Source organism: Vulpes lagopus, chromosome 3 (assembly GCF_018345385.1).
Source record: "Vulpes lagopus strain Blue_001 chromosome 3, ASM1834538v1, whole genome shotgun sequence".
Lineage (NCBI taxonomy): Eukaryota > Metazoa > Chordata > Mammalia > Carnivora > Canidae > Vulpes > Vulpes lagopus.
In genome coordinates, this window is record NC_054826.1 from 84889779 (window position 1) to 84910957 (window position 21179).

At 52.0% G+C, this 21179-nt stretch overlaps 1 protein-coding gene and 1 long non-coding RNA gene across 3 annotated transcripts in view; one reads left to right on the top strand and one right to left on the bottom strand.

Annotated features, from left to right (window-relative positions):
- Positions 1-3146: 3146 nt before the first annotated feature.
- On the bottom strand, positions 3147-10656 carry LOC121486795. Its single transcript, XR_005986743.1, has 3 exons — positions 10519-10656; positions 6826-6949; positions 3147-3256 (listed from the first exon to the last, which is right to left on the bottom strand). It is a non-coding gene; the product is annotated as an uncharacterized LOC121486795 (long non-coding RNA).
- The window catches only part of GPR137B (G protein-coupled receptor 137B), a 39759-nt gene continuing 28681 nt past the window's right edge, over positions 10102-21179 (top strand). The window contains exon 1 of one of the 2 annotated variants that reach the window (XR_005986742.1): positions 10102-10795. Coding sequence is in view for 1 of the 2 variants with exons in the window: in XM_041748075.1 (XP_041604009.1) it covers positions 10223-10795 (573 nt within the window). In the remaining variant the exon portion in view is untranslated. The remainder of the gene's footprint in view (positions 10796-21179) is intronic. The other variant, XM_041748075.1, reaches the window with a different exon arrangement.

Sequence of the window (21179 nt, forward strand, 5' to 3'; positions counted from 1 at the left end):
GTAAATTTTTCATTTTGTTTTTAAGTAAGTAGGCAATACTCCATGCTCTTGACCTCGGTGAGCCCCAATTTGTACTAAGTTCCCTTTTTACCCTAGATCCTCTTAGTACCAAAGTTACAATGAGATTATTGAATCATAATAAGAGCATTTCTGAGCAACCCTGTGAGGGTTGCACCATCTGCCTGTTTGCTTAGATATGGGCTAAGGATTGTTCTAGATTATTAGTTACAAATTATCCCACTGTGGCTACCTAACTGAATTAAAATCTACTATGCTTCATATTGGGAGGGATGAAACATTCTGATGCAGTTTTATGGAGATAGTTGTGGCACAAGCTGAAGTTACTAAAAACCACTGAATTATACACTTAAAATGGGTGAATTTTAAAATCTACCTATTTGGTGAATCTGATAAAGTTGTTTAAAAAAATTAATATGGGGGATCCCTGGGTGGCGCAGCGGTTTGGCGCCTGCCTTTGGCCCAGGGCGCGATCCTGGAGACCCAGGATCGAATCCCACATCAGGCTCCCGGTGCATGGAGCCTGCTTCTCCCTCTGCCTGTGTCTCTGCCTCTCTCTCTCTCTCTCTCTGTGACTATCATAAATAAAAAAATAAAATAAAATAAAATAAATTAATTAATTAATATGGGACACCTGGGTGGCTCAGTTAAGCATCTGCCTTCAGCTGGGATCATGATCCCAGGGTCCCAGGATTGAGCCCTGCATTGGGCTCTGAGCTCAGCAGGGAGTCTGCTTCTCCCTCTCTCTCTTCCCCTCCCCCTGGCTAATGCTTGCTCTCTCAAGCATGCAGTATTAGTCTCTCTCTCTCTCTCTCAAATAGATAGATACAATCTTTAAATTTTTTGATATGCTTTACAGTCTTTTTTTTTTTTTTAAAAAAAGCTTTTTATTATTTATTTTATTTCAGAGAAAGAGAGAGAGAGAGAATGCTCCAGGGGAGGGACAGAGGGAGAAGGAGAGAATCTTAAGTAGACTCTGAGCTCTATCCCATGACCTAAGCCTAAACGAAGAGTTGGATGCCCAACCAACTAAGCCATCCAGGTGCCCCTATAGTCTTTAATTTAGGAATTACAAACATGAGAAAGAGAAAAAATAGGTGTGTAATTCATTCATATTTCACAAAAGTGAGATTTATTTGTTGAAAACAGGAACTTTTACCCGAGAATAATCTAAGCTTGCAAAATCCTCCTCACTCATGCTATCTCACCTACTCCGCCTTGAATCTCTCAGCATTCCTGAAATCTTTGAAACCCTTAGCATTCAGAGTTTAAGACTGTGATTTAGACCAATAACCCCACAAGAAATAGCTACAAACAAGAACTGCATGAACCAGTCACTCCTCCAACAATGAATCAAACACTTAATATGTGCTGATCATGAAAATGAAGCGATCATTATGCTTTTCTGCCAGTTTAGGTTTGGTGAAGCAGGACAAACCTACCCTCACTTAGAGCAAAACAGAACCCCTCGGGAGTGGAATCTGGAGACGGGAAGCCACGTAACACAGTTTTCGGGGGGCTGAATTTAAAAAATGTAAACCAGCAATAATTCTGGGGTTATCCGAACTGCTGAGAGGCTTCATCTAACAATTTACACAGTGAATATGAATAGGATGGTTTCTATTGCCTGGGGGGGCCGCGCCTTCTTCTTCTCCCAGGAGTGTGTGTGGCTTCTAGGGGCCTTTATTAATATCCTCCACCCAGCAGGCTGTGATGGTTGTGTGGTTTCTACCTATCATACATTTCCGTAGCTGGAATCAGCAGTAACAATTGGACAGTGTGCTCTTTCCCAAGGGAGTACCAGTAAAAATCTGCTTAGCTAAATGATCCTTGGAAATCCTAGTCCTCTGAAGTGGAACACAGATGTATTTTAGGAGACAAGGAGTGTCAGTGGGATCTGGCAAAGGCCTGCAGGGTGGACATGCTGTGGCCGGTAGGCCCCGGGACAGCTGCACAGCTGGGGGATCCTGGATATCTGTACCCTCAGGACAGGAAGGTCAGAGCTGGGAGAGAGGCCTTGTGGTCACCAGACCTCAGCAACAAGCCAAGGGGCAAAAGAGATTTCCTTCTTGGGAAGGCTTTCTTCTCACCCTTTGAAAGAATTTCTGAAGACAGCTGACAGATAATTTAAAAAAATAATAATTGCATGCCAATGTTATATCTCTTTTCCTAAAAGTTGATTCTACACTTTTAACTGTGTGCAGACAATAATCTGGGAAGGTCTAAAACAATGCAGGAAGACATCTGTCACCATTTCAGCCCTGCAGCATCTGAGCTCCCTTCCCACACTGAGAGTAGGGGCTCCCTCCAGAGACACAGAAGATGCTAGATACTTATGTTTCCAGCCACCATTGCTGCTAGAATGTGGGAACATAGTCTAGGCTCTGCCAATCAGATGACTTTGCACCAGACTTTGAATTGGGAGTTCTTTTTTTTTTTTTTTTTAAGATTTTATTTATTTATTCATGAGAGATACACAGAGAGAGGCAGAAGGAGAAGCAGGCTCCCTGCAAGGAGCTGATGCAGGATTTGATCCCAGCACCCTGGGGTCACGACCTGAGCCAAAGGCAGACGCTCAACCACTGAGCCACCCAGGTGCCTTGAATTGGAAGTTCTTGACTCAGAATCATGAACTGCATCATCTATTTGAGAGAGAGAGAGATTCCTTCCCCCAAGGCCCTTTATAACCCCATTCCCTTTCTGCCCCTGCTATAGAGCCTGGTCGTGCCAAATGTGTGCTTTCTCAGCTTCCTTTATCACTAGATGACTATGGCACACTTCTGGCCAGGGTAATACAGGTGGAGGTTTGTCTTGAGATCTCTGGGAAAATTCTTGCCTTCCTGCTATGGGAGTCACCCTTTCTGTCTTCTCCCAATTTCTGCCTTGACCATAAATGTCTTATCTAGGACTGCAGCAGCCGGGTGGAAACCATGAGAGCAGAACTCTGAGGAGCTGTTAGAGCCAATATGCTGAGAGCGGTAGAGCACATCAAAGGATCCAGAGTCCTTGGCAGATTTGTTATTGTTTTTTAAGATTTTATTTATTTATTTGGTCATGAGAGACACAGAGAGATAGGCAGAGGGAGAAATAGGCTCCTCCCAGGTAGCCTGACGCAGGCCTGGATCCCTGGACCAGTATCATGCCCTGAGCCGAAGAGAGACACTCAACCGCTGAGCCACCCACGCGTCCCGGCAGACTCGTTTTTGACAGTTGAATCCATGCTTGCAACAACTGACATCTAGATATGCGAGAAAAATAAGCATTTCTTTTTAAGCTATTCATTAACCAGATTTTCTGTTCTCTGCAACTATTTTCATCCCAACTGATACAAGTAGGTCCCAGTGTCCAGTACTGGTGTAGTCTGTAGTCAACTCCCACATCAGAACTGGTGGTGGTAGCCTCCATGTTCCTTCAGAAGTCCTAAAAATGTTGTAAGCTGCACAATGTGCCTTTTAAAACATTCTTTTTCGGCTTAAATTACCCAGAGTTTAATAAAAAATAATAAGATGAGGTCTTAGCGTGGGTCCTAATCCAATAGGACTGGCGTCCTCATAAAAGGGGGAAAATTGTACAGAGCTGCCCACAGAGAATACCATATGAGAATGAAGGCAGAAATTGGGATAAAAGAATTAGCCAAAGTTTGTTTCTATTGCTTGCAATCAAGAACCCTGAGAAATACAGAAATAGACTCTGGGAGGGATGACAGCAACATACTCTCAGGAAACGGGGGGAGAACTTGAGCTTGATTATCTAGCCTGGTTGGATTTAATGACAATGAAAATTCAAGTAGTGTTAAGGCAGTTCCTGCACAAATGATTACTTGTGCTCGCTTGTAATGATCACCTAGTACAATGAAGGTCCTACTGAAGTTAGGGCATTGAGCAACCAAGCAGTTGCTTCCAGAACACAGCATGGAGGGCACAAAGAATTCAAGAACTGTGGGGTGGACTGGTGAATCCTAAGGGCTGGAGAGATTAAGAAGTGAATGGCAGAGCCTTCAAATGTAGTTTAAGGCACAGTCTTAAAACAAGGGGCTTTCGATGACTACTGAAAGAATGTCTTATCTTTTTTAAAACTAAAAGGCAGATTCTGTGGGTTCCTGATTTATACTGTCTGTTGGATTCACAACCTCATCTCATCTCTCACTGGTGATTAAGGGACTGAATGGAAAGAGTAAGAAATAAGACACATGGGACAGAGGACTCACAGCACACAAAGCTTCCCTTGTTTTAGGAAGTAGCCCCTTCTCCTTGCTGTTCTTCACTTGCTTAAAGACCTTCTTGCCTGAGGAAGTCGCTTTGCAAGGGGAGTCCTAGTGCCCTTGTACCTCCCCTCTTCTTGTTGTCTTCAGACCAAAACCAGAGCTAAATGCCAACATGTCCCTCCTGTTAGAAAGCCAAACCTGGATAGAGGAGATTTACACACCAAAGTGAGTGCAAGGTTTTGCTCTTTATATTGGTAAAAGTATGGGGGATACCTGTGGGAATCCATTCTGAGTCTGCTAAGCCTGGGGAGGGCAGAAGGAGTACAGGATGTTTCCTTCCCAAGCGATTCTAGCTCAATGTGCTTCCTGGAGCAGGGGAAGTGCTTGTTTGCTTGCTTGGTTGGTTGAATGAAACCTGTAGCCCACACCAAGAAAAGTTGAAATGCATGAATTTCTTTGGCCTAATGGAGAAGCAGAACCCAAGGAAATAGGAATGTTGGTGTGGATATATTGTGTATGACACATTCACCAATCCCCTGACTCTGTTCCCTGAAAGCGGCCAGAAGATGCTCCTTTCATCAAGGCATTGAGAAATCAATGGGTGAGGGAAATGCCACCACTTCTCAAAAACACTATCATGGCTATTTCATGTACATCAGGGATGCTGTTGAGACGTGGTGGAGTTACACAGACTCCTTCATATTTGCCAGGATTCTAGGTGCCACAACCACCAGGAGGGGCAAGGTCAATTCAATGGAAGGCATGCTGGCTATAAGCATTCTCAGGGCCAGTCTAGGAATCAGAATTTTCTGCACATCAGATATCTTTGGCAGAAACTGATTATGAGCCCTAGCACCAAAATAGATGGTCAGTTCTCTATGGCCCTACATAATCCATGTGACAGAAGCAAACCAAAATGCTCCAGATCTGACAAGTCATCAACAAGACAACTTGCAATTCTTCGGCCTGACCTTGAATGCTACAGAAGTGGCAATGTCCTACCATGTCCACATTTAACTGTCCAGTTGATGTAGAAGATGGATGCGTCTTTGGAGAGTGACAATGGGTTATCATCAGAAGCTTACTAAAGTGGTGATAAGGTGGTGACTTTGAACAGCAAATCCCACAGCCCCTGGAGAAAAATGTTCTTTTCTCATTCCCACTAAGTAAAGAACTCCAAAAGCAGTGTTGTCTCATCTGGCAAGGATGGCTTCCCATCTTGCTTCAGAGTTATGTCAACTCTGATTCCATGCCACAATTCAGTGTATAGAAATTGTAATTGCCTCAGCATTCCTTAGGACATCACAGTGCCTACTACATTGATGATATCATGTGTGAGGACCTAAAGAGCATGGATCATAGTTATTCTAGACATGTTAGTATAAGAAACATGCAAATCAGGATGCCTGGGTGGCTCAGTGGTTGAGCGTCCACCTTCTGCTCAGGGCATGATCCCAGAGTCCTGGCATCGAGTCCCACATCAGGATCTGCAGGGAGCCTGCTTCTCCCTCTGCCTGTCTCTCTGTGTCTCTCATGAATAAATAAATAAATAAAATCTTTTAAAAAAACAAAACATGCAAATCATAGTGTGGGATATAAGTATCATGAACCTTCCAGGGCTTGTGACCTTAAGAGACAATGTTAGAGAGTCTAGTGACCTAGTTAGGTTAAGATAGCTTCTCCAAAGCACTGTTGCACCTTACAACCTCCTACAGGAAAGAGAGAGACAATTCTTTGAAGTCCTCTATGGAAGCAACACTTGTCACATTACGTGTGCTTCTCTCACCCACCTACTGGGTGACTCCGAGGGTGCTAATCTTGAGGAATGGCCCAGAGATAAAGAAGACTCTCTATCATGTTCAGGCCGCAGTGCAATCTGTTCTGCCACCTTCGACTCTGTGAATCCCGTGGTGCTTCAAGTGTCAGTGGCAGAGTGGAGGCATGTATGGTACTTGTGACAAGCCTTATTAGGAGAATCACAGCGTCAACTTTCAGTGTTTTGGAGCAACCCCATACTTTATCAAATAACTATTTTCCTTTTGAGAAAAAGACTTGGCTTGCTGCTGGGCCATGGAAGAAACCAAACGCCTTACCAAGAAAGTCAGTTTACCATGCAGTGTGAGCTGCCTGCTGTTACTCTGGAAGTCAGGTCACCAAAAGACCCAGTTCCAGGGGCACCTGGCTGGGTCAGTGGTTGAGTGTCTGCCTTTGGCTCAGGTGGTGATCCTGGAGTCCTGGGATCAAGTCCTGCTGGCATCGGGCTCCCTGCAGGGAGCCTGCTTCTCCCTCTGCCTATGTCTCTGCCTCTCTCTCTCTCTCTCTCTCTCTCTCTCTCTCTCTCTGTGTGTGTCTCTCATGAATAAATAAGTAAAATCTTTAAAAAAGAAAAAATACCCAGTTACACTGGAGACTCTCAATGTTCAAGAGGACAGGTTAACTTGCTCCATCGGTGTAAGTTAACTTGTCTCCCCAGCTAACCCACTGCTTATTCAGTGGATTCACAGACGCAGTGACCAAGTAGGCAGAGACTGAAACTATCTATGTTTTTAACAATTTAGACTTCCCCTTCCAAGGCTGACCTGGCCCCTTACCTGCATCATTACCTGTGAGTGTTCCAAATTCAGAGGGGGTCCTACATAGCCACCTGGAAGCAGATTATATAGACTTCTTTACTCATGGAGGAGATCAGGGACTTGTCCTCACTGGAATATAAAATCTTGTGGCTGCCTGCAAAAAAGTAAGGACTGTAACTCCTTATATTTTCTTTCTCGATGTGTCATATGTATATTTGTGTCTATTTCAACTAATTGCTTTTTACTTTTAATTTTCTTCTGTTTATATAGGATAAAGTAATAATAGATCACTTAATCTAGGAGATCAGAATAGTGAAAGGAGTCGTGGCAGAATTAAAGGAGGAATGACTATCACCCACATCGTGGATTTCAAGCTGGACATAGAAAATGATCCTTCAGTGTGACCTTTTGTGGGGAGGAGTGAAGATATTTTGCAAGTGTACAAGGTATGTTGCATTAAATCAAGTGGAAGCATTTTTATTTTTTATAGTTTCTATTTTCAGAAATGTAAGAGTAGGAAGAAGCACATTTGATACTGGTAAACATGGCTAGTTCCTGCCCAGATCCATTCTCTTCTTTGTCTATAATAACAGAATCTTGACTTTTACCCATATGGAATAAAAACTACATTTCCTAATCTCTCTTGCAGTTGTCTCATTAAGGTAACTAAGTTCTAACAATGAGATGAAAGTGGATGCATTCTGTAGTATTTCTGGGAAGAATTAACAAATAGGAAAGGACAAGTGCCCTCTAGTTCTCTTCTGTCCTTGCTAATGCCAGCCTGGGAGGTAGGTGCAATGGTTGGAGAGCCAGCAGCCATCTTGGATCCTAAGGTAATTTTGTGAATAGAGGTCTTAGAGATGAGGAGAAATATCAGAGCCTGAGCCTTTGATGACAAATGACATTCTTTCAGTATAATAAAATATAAACTTTGTCTTTGAATGGCCAGACAAGCACAGGGAAATATTAGTAAACAAGGCATAGTTTCTAGACTGAGGAAACTTACAAACAAGTCCAGTGGCTGGCCAATTCTGTAAGATGGTGGGGGTGTAGTCCAGGAAGGCTTTCTGGAGGAAGTAACCTCCCTATAGATGAATAGAATTTGGCCAGTTGTCAGAGGAAGGGGTGGAAAGAGTTTTCTAGGTGTAGGGGAATTAAGAGGTGTTTAACACTGTAACACCTCTTAAGAGAGACAAGTCAGGGAAGTCAGCTAAGGTAGGAGTGTGGACTTTATCCTCAGAACGATGAGGAGCAAGTAAAAGGAATTAAGCCTGGGAACGACATGCTCAGAATTCTTATAGAAAGATGACTCCAGTTGCTGTGTGCATTAGGAATTGGGGGAAACAGGATCAGAGGTGGGGGGATATTTTTCCCTTGGCGATGAGAAGAAAAAGAGGAAGGAGAAAAGGAGCTTGAAACCAAAGGCACCCTTGGCCTTGATGAAGCACTTGAAATGTATTGGGAAAGTGTAAACACTAATTTAGAGGAAGAACAGGGCTGGATCCAGGCTCCGCGGGGCCCGTTTTAGAAAAAACACACAATTAGGCCCCAAGCTGACTATAAAGTTGAGAAGAGGAGTCACGGGAAACTACTGGAGCCCTGGAAATCCAGGTCTCTTTCCTCTGTTTATCCAAACTGTTGCCCAGATGCGCTTCCAGAGGTCAGTCTGGCACCTCCTCTCTGTCCTGAGCGCTCCACAATTCCTGGCACCCCAGGGTAACGCTAGAGAGATGCCCTGGTGCATAAACCAAGTCAAGTTCTCTGTCTGGGAGGAGTGACTCTCTTCGGACTTGGGGTCCAGCGAACGCACCACCCCCACCCCCGACCCCCGCGCCTGCATCGGAATGGGAGGCAGTACTCAGAGCACTGAGTACTTCACTCAGTGCTTCACTCTTGAGCCCTGTGGCCTCAGTGGCTCTGACTGACCCCCTCCCCAGATCCTCGGGGTACTAGCTGCGCTGCTGGGAGTTGAGGGGTGCAGCACCACGCACTGTGTGGATCTCCTGAGAAAGACCCCCTGGTCACCGCCAAGACCAGGCAGGAGCCGCCGCAGGGTTCCCTTCCTCTCTCTGGGTATACATGACCTCAAAAACAAACTTACTCTTGGGCATTTCTGGATTTAGAAATAAACATCGCCCCAGCCTGTGATGTCCAAGGAAAAACGCGGGCCACTTCCCAGCTAGTTTTATTTGTGGTGGGGGAAAAAAAGGGCTTACAAACTTTGTTTTGAAATAAAGGAATGAACTTCTGCAAACCAAGTAAGCGAACGTCAGCAGATAGCGGGAGACCCGGGGAAGCACGGAACCAGGGAACCAGGGCGGGGAGTTGCGGGGGCGCTGCAGGTGCTGGCGGGGCGGGCGTGCGGTCCGGGAGGCCTGGAGGCCGCGCAGAGCAGGACGTCGAGCCTGAGTCTCTGGTGGAACCACGAGGGGGGCGGGCGGCGTCTGGAGGGGACAGTCGCCGGCTGTGCGGTGCTGGGGCGCCCGGCGGGGCGGTAGGGGGGGCGGGGGCCTGTGGGGCGGGTGGGCGTGGGGGGGGCTGTGGGTGATGGGGGCGGGGCGGGGGCCTGGGGGGCCGCGGATGACGGGGGGCGGGGCGGGGCCGTCGGGGGGCGGTGGATGACGGGGGGGTGCGGGGGCCGACGGGGGCCGCGGATGACGGGGGGGGGCGGGGGCCGTCGGGGGGCGGTGGATGACGGGGGGGTGCGGGGGCCGACGCGGGGCCGCGGATGACGGGGGGGGGCGGGGGCCGTCGGGGGGCGGTGGATGACGGGGGGGTGCGGGGGGCCGACGGGGGCCGCGGATGACGGGGGGGGGGGCGGGGGCCGTCGGGGGGCGGTGGATGACGGGGGGGTGCCGGGGGCCTCGGGGGCCGCGGATGACGGGGTGGTGCCGGGGGCCTCGGGGGGCGGTGGATGACGGGGGGGCGGGGCGGGGACCTCGGGGGGGCCGCGGATGACGGGGGGGGGGGTGCGGGGGCCGTCGGGGGGCGGTGGATGACGGGGGGGTGCCGGGGGCCTCGGGGGCCGCGGATGACGGGGGGGGGGTGCGGGGGCCGTCGGGGGGCGGTGGATGACGGGGGGTGCCGGGGGCCTCGGGGGCCGCGGAGGACCGGGGGCGGGGCGGGGGCCTGGGGGGCCGCGGATGACGGGGGGGGGGCGGGGGCTCGGGGGGCGGTGGATGACGGGGGGGGGCGGGGACCTCGGGGGGCCGCGGATGACGGGGGGGCGGGGGCCTGGGGGGGCGGTGGATGACGGGGGGCGGGGACCTCGGGGGCCGCGGAGGACCGGGGGCGGGGCGGGGGCCTCGGGGGCCGCGGACCGCGGGGGCGGGGGGCGTGCGGCGCAGGGCAGCGGGCGGGGGCCACAGGGCGCGGGCGGGCGCAGCGGGCGGTGCAGGGGCGCGGGGCGGCGGGCGCGGCCCTGCCAATGGCAGACAAAGGCCGCCCCAGTGGATCATGTGGTGCCGGGGGAGGAAGTGCGGCTTGTTTTCTTTCCTCCAGCCGCCGGCTCCGGGCGGAGCGCGATGCTCGGAGACCCCCGCGGGGGCGGCGGCGGCGGCGGCGGCGGCGGCGAGCCCCGAGGAGGCGGCCCCGGCCCCGGCCCCGGCCCCGCGGCAGCGCCCCCGGCCCGATGGCGGCCCCGCCGTGGGACCCCGTCCGCAACGACTCGCTGCCGCCCACGCTCACCCCCGCGGTGCCCCCGTACGTGAAGCTCGGCCTCACCGTCGTCTACACCGCGTTCTACTCGCTGCTCTTCGTGTTCATCTACGCGCAGCTCTGGCTGGTGCTGCGCTACCGCCACAAGCGGCTCAGCTACCAGAGCGTCTTCCTCTTCCTCTGCCTGCTCTGGGCCTCCCTGCGGACCGTCCTCTTCTCCTTCTACTTCAAAGACTTCGTGGCGGCCAACGCGCTCAGCCCCTTGGTCTTCTGGCTGCTCTACTGCCTCCCCGTCTGCCTGCAGTTCTTCACGCTCACGCTCATGAACTTGTACTTCACGCAGGTGAGTCGCGGAGAGCGGCGCGGGCGGCCGACACCTGCGGGGCGCTCACCTGGCCGAGGGGCCGGGCCCTGCGCGCGGCGCCGGCTGCGGGGCGGCCCCCGGGGCCCAGGGCTGGGGGCAGGGACGCGGAACGGCGCTGGCTCGGGGCCTCCCGCGCCCCCCCACCTGCCGGCCTTTCTCGCAGGTGTCGCCCCCCGCCCCGTTCTCTAAAGCGGGGGAAGAGAAAGAAAGTGAGCGCTGGAGTCAGGGCACGTCTCCCCGGTACGGCCCGGTCCCCGCGCAGCGGCCTTCGCGCACCGCGGAACTGGCGCCGGCGCGGGGAGCGCCCACGAGGGACATTTGGACTCTAGGATTTCTGCTCCCTCTCCTCATCCCAAAGTCCGCAGTCCGAGCCTGGAGAAATCATCTGGAGAAGTCATCTAAGTGTTGGCCTCCAGATTTGGGTCAGACGCGTTTTTTTGTGTGTGTTTTGGGTTTTTAAAAAATTTTTAATTATTATTACTTTTTTTGAGCGGTGGCAGGGCGGGACTGTCCCGTTTTGGATGAGATATTTTTAAACCTCCTGCTTCGGAGCCCTCATGAATGAACTAGAGCTTAAGATTTCATCTCCCAGCGTTGCTAAACACCAGACTGGGTAACAACCAGCTCCCCAGCTGCAGGAGGTCAGGCTTGCTGTCTGAGCGGCTCTGAGAGACCCCAAGAAAAAGCCATAAAGTTTACTGGGGCTCTTCTACAGGCACACAGGAGCTGATTTATGAGGCATATTGTTAATAAGCTAATGGGAAAACACATGAATTGATCTGGCTGCTGTGACCTAAGGAAAGTTCAGTAAATGTAAAGTGCTTTGCAAATCCTGTGTAAAGTAATGCAAAAAGGTTTGATTACACAATGCCATCCTCATCCCATCTCATCCTAGTTAGCCTTCCAAGCACTAAAATGTCCATTTTCACTAGGTCTCTACCTGTGTCACCCGGTGAGGGTAATTTAAGAGCTCTCTCACAGAGGCTTTGTACAGGCAGGAATTCTGTTCCTTTTAACAGTGTCCCTATTTCTCTAAAGAAAATGTCTTTGCTTTAAAAAAAAGAGAGACAAGAGAAAGTAGAAAAGGATTGCCCTGTTGTGGTGGGAGCCCCTAACTGAAAATCTGCAGGAAATATGTCTGGCTACAAAATAGCATATGTATTATTTAGTAGCTTTTATACTCTTATCAAAACAGGTCTGTTTTGGTAGGCTTCTGAAAGTCTGGAGTATCTACGTATTTTCCAGTCCACGGATACTGGGCATTATCTGTCCAAATACTACTTTTGAGCCCAAAAACTAGTTCAGGCAGTCATCAACTTCATCATGGACACTCCAGCTTTTTAATTGGTTTGAAAAGGGTTGTTCCAGCAAGATGTAAAGGTCAGGTAGGTTGATGTTACTTCAAGAACTGTGACACTGGTGATCTTATCTTGTATTGAGATCTTTGTGTCCCTATTTTAGAGGAAAAAACAAGGGGGAAGAAAAGGGGAAACACAGGCCAGTGCCATGGCTCTCTGCTAATCACATGCAAATTCTGTACTCAGCTGGATTAGGGGCAGGGCTGCACATTTTCTGCACCATCTGCTGGTTGGCAAGTAAATGCTGAGCGAGGGAAAGAGTGACCAGGCAGACAGAGCCACTCAAGCCAAGAGGCCTCAAGCCCTGGCTTCTTTGTGTCTTCCGAGTCTCGAGTCTCATTTCTCTTTCTATCTCCAGAGTGGCTGGCCAGAGAAGGTGCTCCCTAACTAAGTGCTGGCATCCGAGACTGCAGAGCAAAGCCACACACTGGCCTCCTGACAAAACATTCTGATGTTTCTGGGGAGTTATAGAGGGGTCAGCCTTTGACTCTCAGCTCTGAGGTCTCTCTCCCTCTCCCTCTTCCCTCCTACGTGCCTTCTCTTAGACAAAGTTCCCAAGTACTTCAAGTACTGGCATTGCCCCCCCCCCCCGCCCCCGGGGCGGGCAAGGGGGCAGGCGAGGGGGGGGAAGGGTGGGGGGGTGTGGGGGTGTTGGTGGCTTTAAGAGTTACAGCCACTGGGGCCCATCTCAGAATAAGTTCATCATATTTGGGAGGGAGGGAGCTAGCAGCAAATAATTAAGAAGCTCCTGGGTACTGGGTGCTAGGCACAGTTCTAACTGGTTTGCCTTATTCTTTGCAAGAGCCCTCTGAAGAAAGTGATGAGACTGTCCCCATTTTGGGGGGGGATAAGGTAAATTAAATAGCTCACTCAAGGTTATGTGGTCAGGGCCGGAGGAGCCGGGAGCCCCCCCTCATCCAGGTCTGACATCTGAGCGATGGTCTGTGCTTTGTGGGACAGTACTGGAAGGGGGAAACATACCCTAGCATACCCTGCCTCTGCGAGCTGAGCCTCAGGCAGGGCAGGTACAGAGCGCAGACCCCAGCCAGGGAAGCCGTAACTCAGGGGGACTTGCAGGAGGTGGGTGGCTTGGGTGGGACCTGAGCCCTTTATGGCAGTTCAGGAGGCCAGCCGGGAAGAAGGAGCGGGCAGCATCTGGGGAGCGGTGTGGCAGAGACTTGGAGAGGAACTGGGCGGTGCTCCTGGAGCCGAAGGAAGTCTTCACTGTCACTGTCCCGTGCTCTGTGCCTGGCTCGGTGCCTGGAGCTTACTTACATGTCTCTATGGAGCCTTCCTGATAACATGGGAAGAAGGGTATTATCATCTCTCCTCTGAGGGGTGGGTTGGTGAGGTGCTTGCCCACAGGGCGCTGCAGCCTCTGGGGCACCTGGGCCAGGCAGGTGTGCGGTACACCTGCCACAGTGCAGTCCCTTGGGGCTTGGGGCTTGGGGCTCCGGGTAGAAGGCTGTGTCCTGGGCTCTTAGCTTCTCCCATTCCATCTGCAATCTGCCTCCTCTTGTGCTGGCCCGAGGAGGCGCAGGGTTGTCCCAAGTGACTCGAGTGTTCACTTCCCACCTTGCCCTGCCTCTGGGCCACATCTACACTGTGGACTCTGTGGATAAATCCTGACTCTCTCTGCTTATCCTCCTTCCATCCAATCCCTTCTCCAAGTGTGGCCACACAGACAGTGTGCTAGTGCCCACCCAGTGTCTCCTCCCAGGTCCCCATCTGCTCCCTTTCATTCTCTGCCTGCCTAGGGAACTTACCACCTACAAAAATCCCAGGTGGGGCAGATACTGCCCTCTGAGGTCCTGGTGCCCTCTGACCTCCCAGGCTCTGGTTGGCCTCTGCTAGGACTCACCACAACTGGCTTTGTTCTCCTGTCTACACTTCTTGGGTCTGAGCCTTCCCAGCTCAGCAAGCACCTGTCCATGGAGTGGGGTGGCTAGGTCCCCTGCTTCCTAATTCCTCTGAGCAGTTCCCCTGGGGTTTTGTCCCCAGTGACCTGGGGTGAGGGTCGCATCTCCTGCCAGCAGGCTGATGACTCCTTTTCTCTGATCTCTACCTTCTTTCACAGGCGGGAAGGCGGGGAGGTGGCTGGACTGGTTCTGCTGACTATTAGCAGGCCCCATGCAAGGTGTGTGAACTGCTGGCCCCAAGTGTCTGGGCCTGTGTTTGGAACACAGTATCGAGTACCTGCCATTTCTGGCTCTAGTCCCCCAGCACCAGTTCTGGGTACAGGCAAACTCCCACTCAACTCCTTGCTGCCCTAGGAAATACTAGGGCTGAGGCTTGAACCAAGGACTTTCCTCCAGAACCTGCTCTTCTAGCACCATTTGACTTCCAGATAGAGGTTTCAAGCAGAGCAGGACCCTGACACCTGAAGCAGGTGGAAGCCTCTCTCTGTACATGAGGTGTGGTGCCATCCACCCCAGGCTGTGGAGTGGATGCTCAGTAGCAGAGGCTGCCAGCTTCTGTTCTGGAGCAGCCCCCTGGGCACGGCAGGTCTCCCTGTAGAGCTCATAGTGTGGCCGTGGGTTCGGTGATACCTGGGCAGCTGTGTTTTCCAGCCATTTCCCTGGGAATTAGGAGTCTGGACCCTGGGGGTCCCCACGTTTGGTGGAATGCACTCAACTTCTCACTGGTTTAGCTGTGTCTTGAGCCCAAAGACAAAATACAGAAGGTTATCTTGAGGAAGGAAAAGGAGACTCGAACTCTCCGGACGTGTGTGTGTGTGTGTGTGTGTGTGTGTGTGTGTGTGAGAGAGAGAGAGAGAGAGAGAGAGAGAGAGAGAGATTAATGGATGCTGACGTAGGAGCCAGGACGCTAGCATGTCTTAGAGGGCAGCTGGGAAGCTGCAGGGTGGTTATGGGGGTGGAGCTGAGGCTCATGGCAGGTGTTGGAGCTCACTGTGGGGCCCAAGGCTCATGGCCAGGGGGTGGGCAGGGCCTCGTCGGTGTTGGAGCACATCATGGGAGTCTGGGGGCTATGGTGTGCCAGCAGAGGCCTCTAAATCAGGAGGCAGCACTGCAGATGGAAGGAGCAGGGACTCTGTGGGCAGAGCTGAGCTTGTATCCTGGCCTCCATGGCTGGTTACTGACCTTTCTCTCCGGGAAGGCAGCAACCACGGTGCTCATGCCCAGTTGGAGCAGGTGAAAGAGATACTTCTTTGTTGCAAAACCTTTGCACTTCAGCAAAGGTAGTCTTTCTCCATCTGGTGGGAGGGACTCTGGCTCTTGCCCGGATACCAGACCACAGTCTTGAAGGTCAGACCCCAGTGCCGGCTCTGCCTTTGGTTACCCCACAGTGTCATCACAATGACTTTTACAACTATGTGGCAGCAGCATTCCTGTGTGTGAAATGGCAGCAGTGCTCGGCCTGCCTTTGGGGGAAGAGTGTGGAAATGAGTGTTCCTCACAGCTCCAGCTCCCAAAGCCCAGAGCTGGGATGAAGTAAGAGGTTCAGGGGCTGAGCCCTTCATTTTGCAGAGGAGCCAAAAGAGGCCAGGAGAATTCTAGTGACTCATCCAAGGCCACCCACCCTGGCCTGAAGAGCCGGGACAAGGCCCAGCACCTTGTGAGCCTGTGCTTCCTGCACACACTACCCCGAATTCGAAATGCACTCCTGTTCTCATCCTTGCCGATAGGAGACTCCGAGGCAGCCAAACTTGAATCCAGAGACCCTCTCTCCACCCCTACCAGGAAAAGGGAGATACTGAGTTTAGGAATAAGTGAATCTTGCTGTGGCTCTTGGCAGCCAATTTAATCAAGAAACGTTTACCAAATACCTATTGTGTGCCAGGAGTTGTAAGGAGAGACACTTCTAGGCCTGTTGGTGATTATGACAAAGAAGCTTAGGAACGTACAAGGCAAGCCTTTGACTCTCCTCAAGTACCTTATTTCAAAGCTGGGACCAGACACTCACACCAGAGCAGGGAATATGCTCGGCCTCACCTCTGCATCACAACTGTGAGCTCCTGGTCCCTGGCACTGGGTCCTTGTGGTCACTCAGTGGGCTCCCTGCCTCCAGAGCTGTGTGTATATGTGTGTGTGCTTGTGTGTGTGTTTGTGTGTGTGTGTGTGTGCATGTGCGCCTCTGCAAGGGCATACACACGGAACCCAGGAAAAGTTTCCTTATTTGCATTTAGTCTACCATCTGCCACCAGCCCCTCCCAGGATGTAGCTTCCCAGCCTCACTTCTAAAAATTTCCCCCAGAAAAGGCCTTCTGATCCTACAGCCTGGTTGCCCAGGATCTCTCCTTGAAGCACAAGGTTTTATTTCCCTCTGCTCCTGTTATAATTGCTTCAGTGCCAACCTAAGTTGACCCACGTTTCATTCATGCCCTCCATACTCTTGGTAATGATTAGACTCATGGCATACCCCAAGTTCCACACCACTGACCTTGACGCCTCAATTTCTCAACAGCAGAAGCTGAGCTGAGTGTTGCCAGCTTCCTCCTGTGTACTGAGCACAGACCTGCAGCTCCTGTCCCCATCAGGGGCCTTGGTCTGGGTCCCACACACCCTGCCACCTACAGGGTTTGGTGGCATCTTTTAGCTCCCTGGGCTTTCCCTGGGTCAGACAAGCAGGGAACAGTAGGGGCCCGCTTATTCCCCAGGGTGAGGGGTTGCCCACAGCTGTGTCCAGCAGCAGGTGTCCACCCAACAAGGGGGCTGTCATATGTTTCTCATCTTAACCCTGAGGCCTCCCGTGCCGAGAGGGACTCACCACGGACACGATGGGCCAGACAGTGAGGCCTGACCTGAGAAGGACATTGGCAGAAGGGAAGGCTACCCATCCATGTGACATCACTCAGAGAGTCGTAGGTTTTCGAGAACAACAAATCATGTGATCTGGAGAGTGGCTTTGGTCAGTGAGTTCCTGTTCTCCTTGCAGCTCCAGTGAGAGGAGGGGAGCCTCTTCCTGGTCTGTGGGTCTCAGGCCTGACTTTCCGACAGGTCGGTCCTCTCAGGACAGATAGCCTCGGCCAGCAGCCAGACAACACCTGGCCCACTGGCACTCAGGGAAGTCTGCAGAGGCTTGTGAATATTTTACTTTTTCTTTATCCCAGGGCTAAAGTTTAGAGTCTGTTAACCAGTGAGGACAGATAAGGATGAGTGGTTTTTCTCGTCAAGTAGCTTGATTTCTTCAAATGTGCTCATGGAGAGCCACAAGAAAGGAAGGAGCACCAGGCGCCCACGTCGGTATTTTAGCCCTTGTGAGCCCCATACAGTGTCTGCTGTGTGTTCTGTGTGTGTGTGTGTGTGTGTGTGTGTGTTTAAATACTTCTCTTTTAATAGATAAAAGCTGCTCTGAGTTCACAGGCCATATGAAAACAGGCTGTGGGCTGGATTTGGTCCTTGGGACAAGATTAGAACAAACCCAGCATTTATCACCAAGCTCCTGGCCCATCTTTATCCTGTTGTTTTTTGCTGGGACAAGTTGGAAACAGGCTTGGATTTTCATCTCACCCTTAGAGATGCTCTGAGCAAATCTTATTGATCACCTAAGCAGGTGCCTGGGACCTGAGGCGGAGAAGGGCAGACAGAGACGGGAGTGCTGTGAGCCACACGCCACCCATAGCACACAGAAGGGAACCTGTCCCTTGCCTGCCAGGGGCTGGGGAGACACAGAGGAGGCTTGATGTCTTGTGATGTCATGAGTGCTCTGCCACTTTAATAGCAGACACACTTGCTAGACGTGACCCACAGGGCAAAAATCCCCACCCAATGGCATCAGCATCCCAGGCTGTGCCTACCTCCTGCTGCCCTCCTGGGCTGCCAGACTGAAGAGCTGTCGGGGGGCTGCTCTGTCCCTCAGGCATCATGCATGACTGGTGGCAGACAGAACAGAGGAGATGGCACACGTCTGCCTACACACAGCTTTCGCGTGGTGACATTCATTCAACAAGTGTGTTTTTAAAATTAAGGTAAAATTTACATAACACAAAATTAACCATCGTATTATATACAGTTTAGCTTTCAGGCCATTTATGCTCTGCAACTAGCAGCTCCGTTTAATCCTCAAACATTTCCATCTCTCCTAACCACCCCTCACCCCTCCTTGTACCAGCCCCGGACAGCCATGAGTGTGCTTTCTGTCTCTGCATTTGCCTGTTCTGGATATTTCACATCAGGGGAATCACACAGTAAGTGGCCTTCTGTGCCTGGCCTCTCTCGCCGAGCGTGATGTTTTTGAGACTCATCCATGTTGTGACAGGTGTCATGACATTGTTTGTTTCTGAGGCTGGATGAAACCCTGTTGTAAGTGTCTGCCACAGGCGGTCACCCTTTCCCCCGTTGATGGACATTAAGGTGATGTCCTGTCTTGTGTTTCTGAGTGCCTGTTTCTCTTTAAATGCTGCGTAGACAAGATTAAGGGCAAACATAGCTCCTGCCTTGATGGAAGTTGGCATTGAGTGGGAAAATAGACTACATGATGAATAGCTCTTGTGCCTTTGGCCAGCATGACTTGGTGACAGTCCTTATAGCAGTGACACAAAGTAGGATGTTTCCAATAGAAGGTTGGGGGCTTAAGTCACTCCATATCTATGATTAGGGGGCATGTTTTAAAGGAACCAGTGGCTTTTGCTGTTATTTAAAGGGTGGGCAGAGGCACTTGGGTGGCTCAGTGGTTGAGTGTCCGCCTTTGGCTCATGGGCGTGATCCCAGGGTTGTGGGATGGAGTCCCACATTGGGCTCCCCGGAGGGAGCCTACTTTTCCCTCTGCCTGTGTCTCTGCCTCTCTCTCTGTCTCTCATGAATAAATAAAATCTTTTAAAAAATGATTGGGCAACTCCATTTGCTCTGGTTTGTTCACGGCAGCAGCCTCCTGAGCTTTATAGCATCAGAACAGAAAGGTGGTGCTTGGAGGAAGTCTGGTTAGGTCCCGGTCCTCCCCTTGGGGCCATTCCGAGTGGATACAGTCCCTCCTCCCAGGACAGGACAGCCCTTCATAGATGTGATGGCTGATGCATCCTCCCAGGTACTGTCCGCTTGGGGTGGGACATTCTCAGTTCCTTTCATTGTTTCTGATGGGATGTGGGTTTGTCTCTCACCATCCTGGTCCCTGTCCCTGGAGGCCCCACCCAGTGGCCTGCGGTGAGCTGGGGGCAGCTCCAGGAGCAGAAGGAGGCCTGGTTCCCGCTGTCAGCGCGCACTGCTTCCTCTCTGGGAAGTACCGAGGGCAGGGCTGTCAGCGGCAGGATTTGAGGAGCATCGCCTATGCTGTCTTAGTCTGCTCGGGCTGCTGCAACAGATACCACTGACTCTGCGCTTCAAGAAATGTATACCTCGTAGTTCTAGAGTTGGGAGTCTGAGATCAGGGTGCACCATGCTTGGGCTCTGGCGAGAGCGTCCTCATGGCTGCTGATGGCAGCTTCTCCTAGCGTGCTCATGTGGTGGAGGTGTCCTTCGTGCTCCTCAGGTGTTCTTTTATACGTGTGTGTTACACACATCTGGAAACAATTACAGGCAGGGCCTTGACCGACAGATCATGATGCGTGGTGGTGGCTGTGGTACGAGTGGTTCAGAAACACAGTGATGACCACGGCACCTTGTGCGGTCAAGGTCCTTTCTGATCGCGAGGCTGAAGAGAGAATCCTGCCAGGGAGGCAGATCTGCGTGGTCAGTCTCCATCCGGCCCCATGAGAGTGGAGTAGGTAGGCCAGGGGCGGGATGATGCTTCCATGACTCAGGCTGGTGTGGGGGCTGCTGGGCCCACCTCCTCTCCTCCTCCCCTGAGAGGTGGGGCCCAAGCCACTTGTGAAGCACAGCTGTAGTGGTGCCAGTGGGGCTTCTCAGGGCAGAGGCCACAGGCTGGCTTTGGGGAAGGCACTTCAGGTCCTAGAGTTTTAAAGGTAAAAGGCAGCTGAATGGATATTGGGACTAACCCTTTGGTCTCACTGATAGACATCAAGGCCCAGAAAGGTGAAGAGAGGTCACTGGGGCTGAGCCTAGCAGGTTCATGGCTGTCTGGCCACACTCCGAATCCAGATGCCAGGTGCCCAACAACGGGGAAAAGCAAGGGAATGGAAGGCCAGGGCTCAGGGTGTTGCTGGCTGACTGTGAGGCCTCTGGACAGAGGTACACTCTTTGGGGTGCCACCACCACCCACCCGCCATCCCCCACCCACGCCTGGGCTGCCTGCTGGCCTGACTTAATCCATGCAGGCCGAGAGCCTTCTGGGCGGCCGGGCTGGTGTGGGCACTGTCAGGTGGAGCCCGGTGCTGTTGACAAGGACAGGACAGGATGCTGATGAGGGGTGGAGGCAGAACAGAACTTGGCTGGACTGGAAACAGGAGAGGATGGGAGGAAGCAAGTGGAGACGGCTCTCTCATGTGAGGCCTTCTCTGTTCGCTGGGTGAACATTGAGAGTCAGGGGCAGTTTGGGCATGAGGCCCAGCTCCTGGCCCCATCGTGTGGGTGACACAGACGTGCATGTGCAGGCATGTGGGCGCCTGGAAGGGCATCTTGGGTGCCAGGTCAGCCAGACAGGACAGGACAGCGGAACTCCCGGGAGGGCTGGAGGAGGCTAACGGCACCCACAGAGAGTTCTGGGCTTGATAGACGTGCAGTAGGGAGGCAATGTCGTTGTCTGGGTCCCGAGATCACATGAGCAAGCCACTCACCCGAGTGTGGGGGGCCCTGTCTGTGGCCTTGGGACAGCTTGAGGCCTGGACATGAGCAGGACTCACTTCTTGAGCCGTGAGTTTACCATGTTCAAAGACAGGAGTTGAATTGGTGAAACCCTGACCCTGGAGCCCAGTTGCCTCCCTGCAGGCACCTCACACCTGGCCAGCCCAGGACCCAGACAGAGCACACCTCGGCTTCAGGCTGCTGCACCCTGGGATTATATGGCACCTGCAGCGTACGCCTCTGTCCGTCATGGGGTTCCACAGCTCTAAGTACACAGACAGCCTCTGCATACATGAAGACACTGTGCTGGCCCTCGCTTTCGTAAAGAGCTGACCTGGATGGCTGACACCCTAGGGCTGTTTTTTGCTC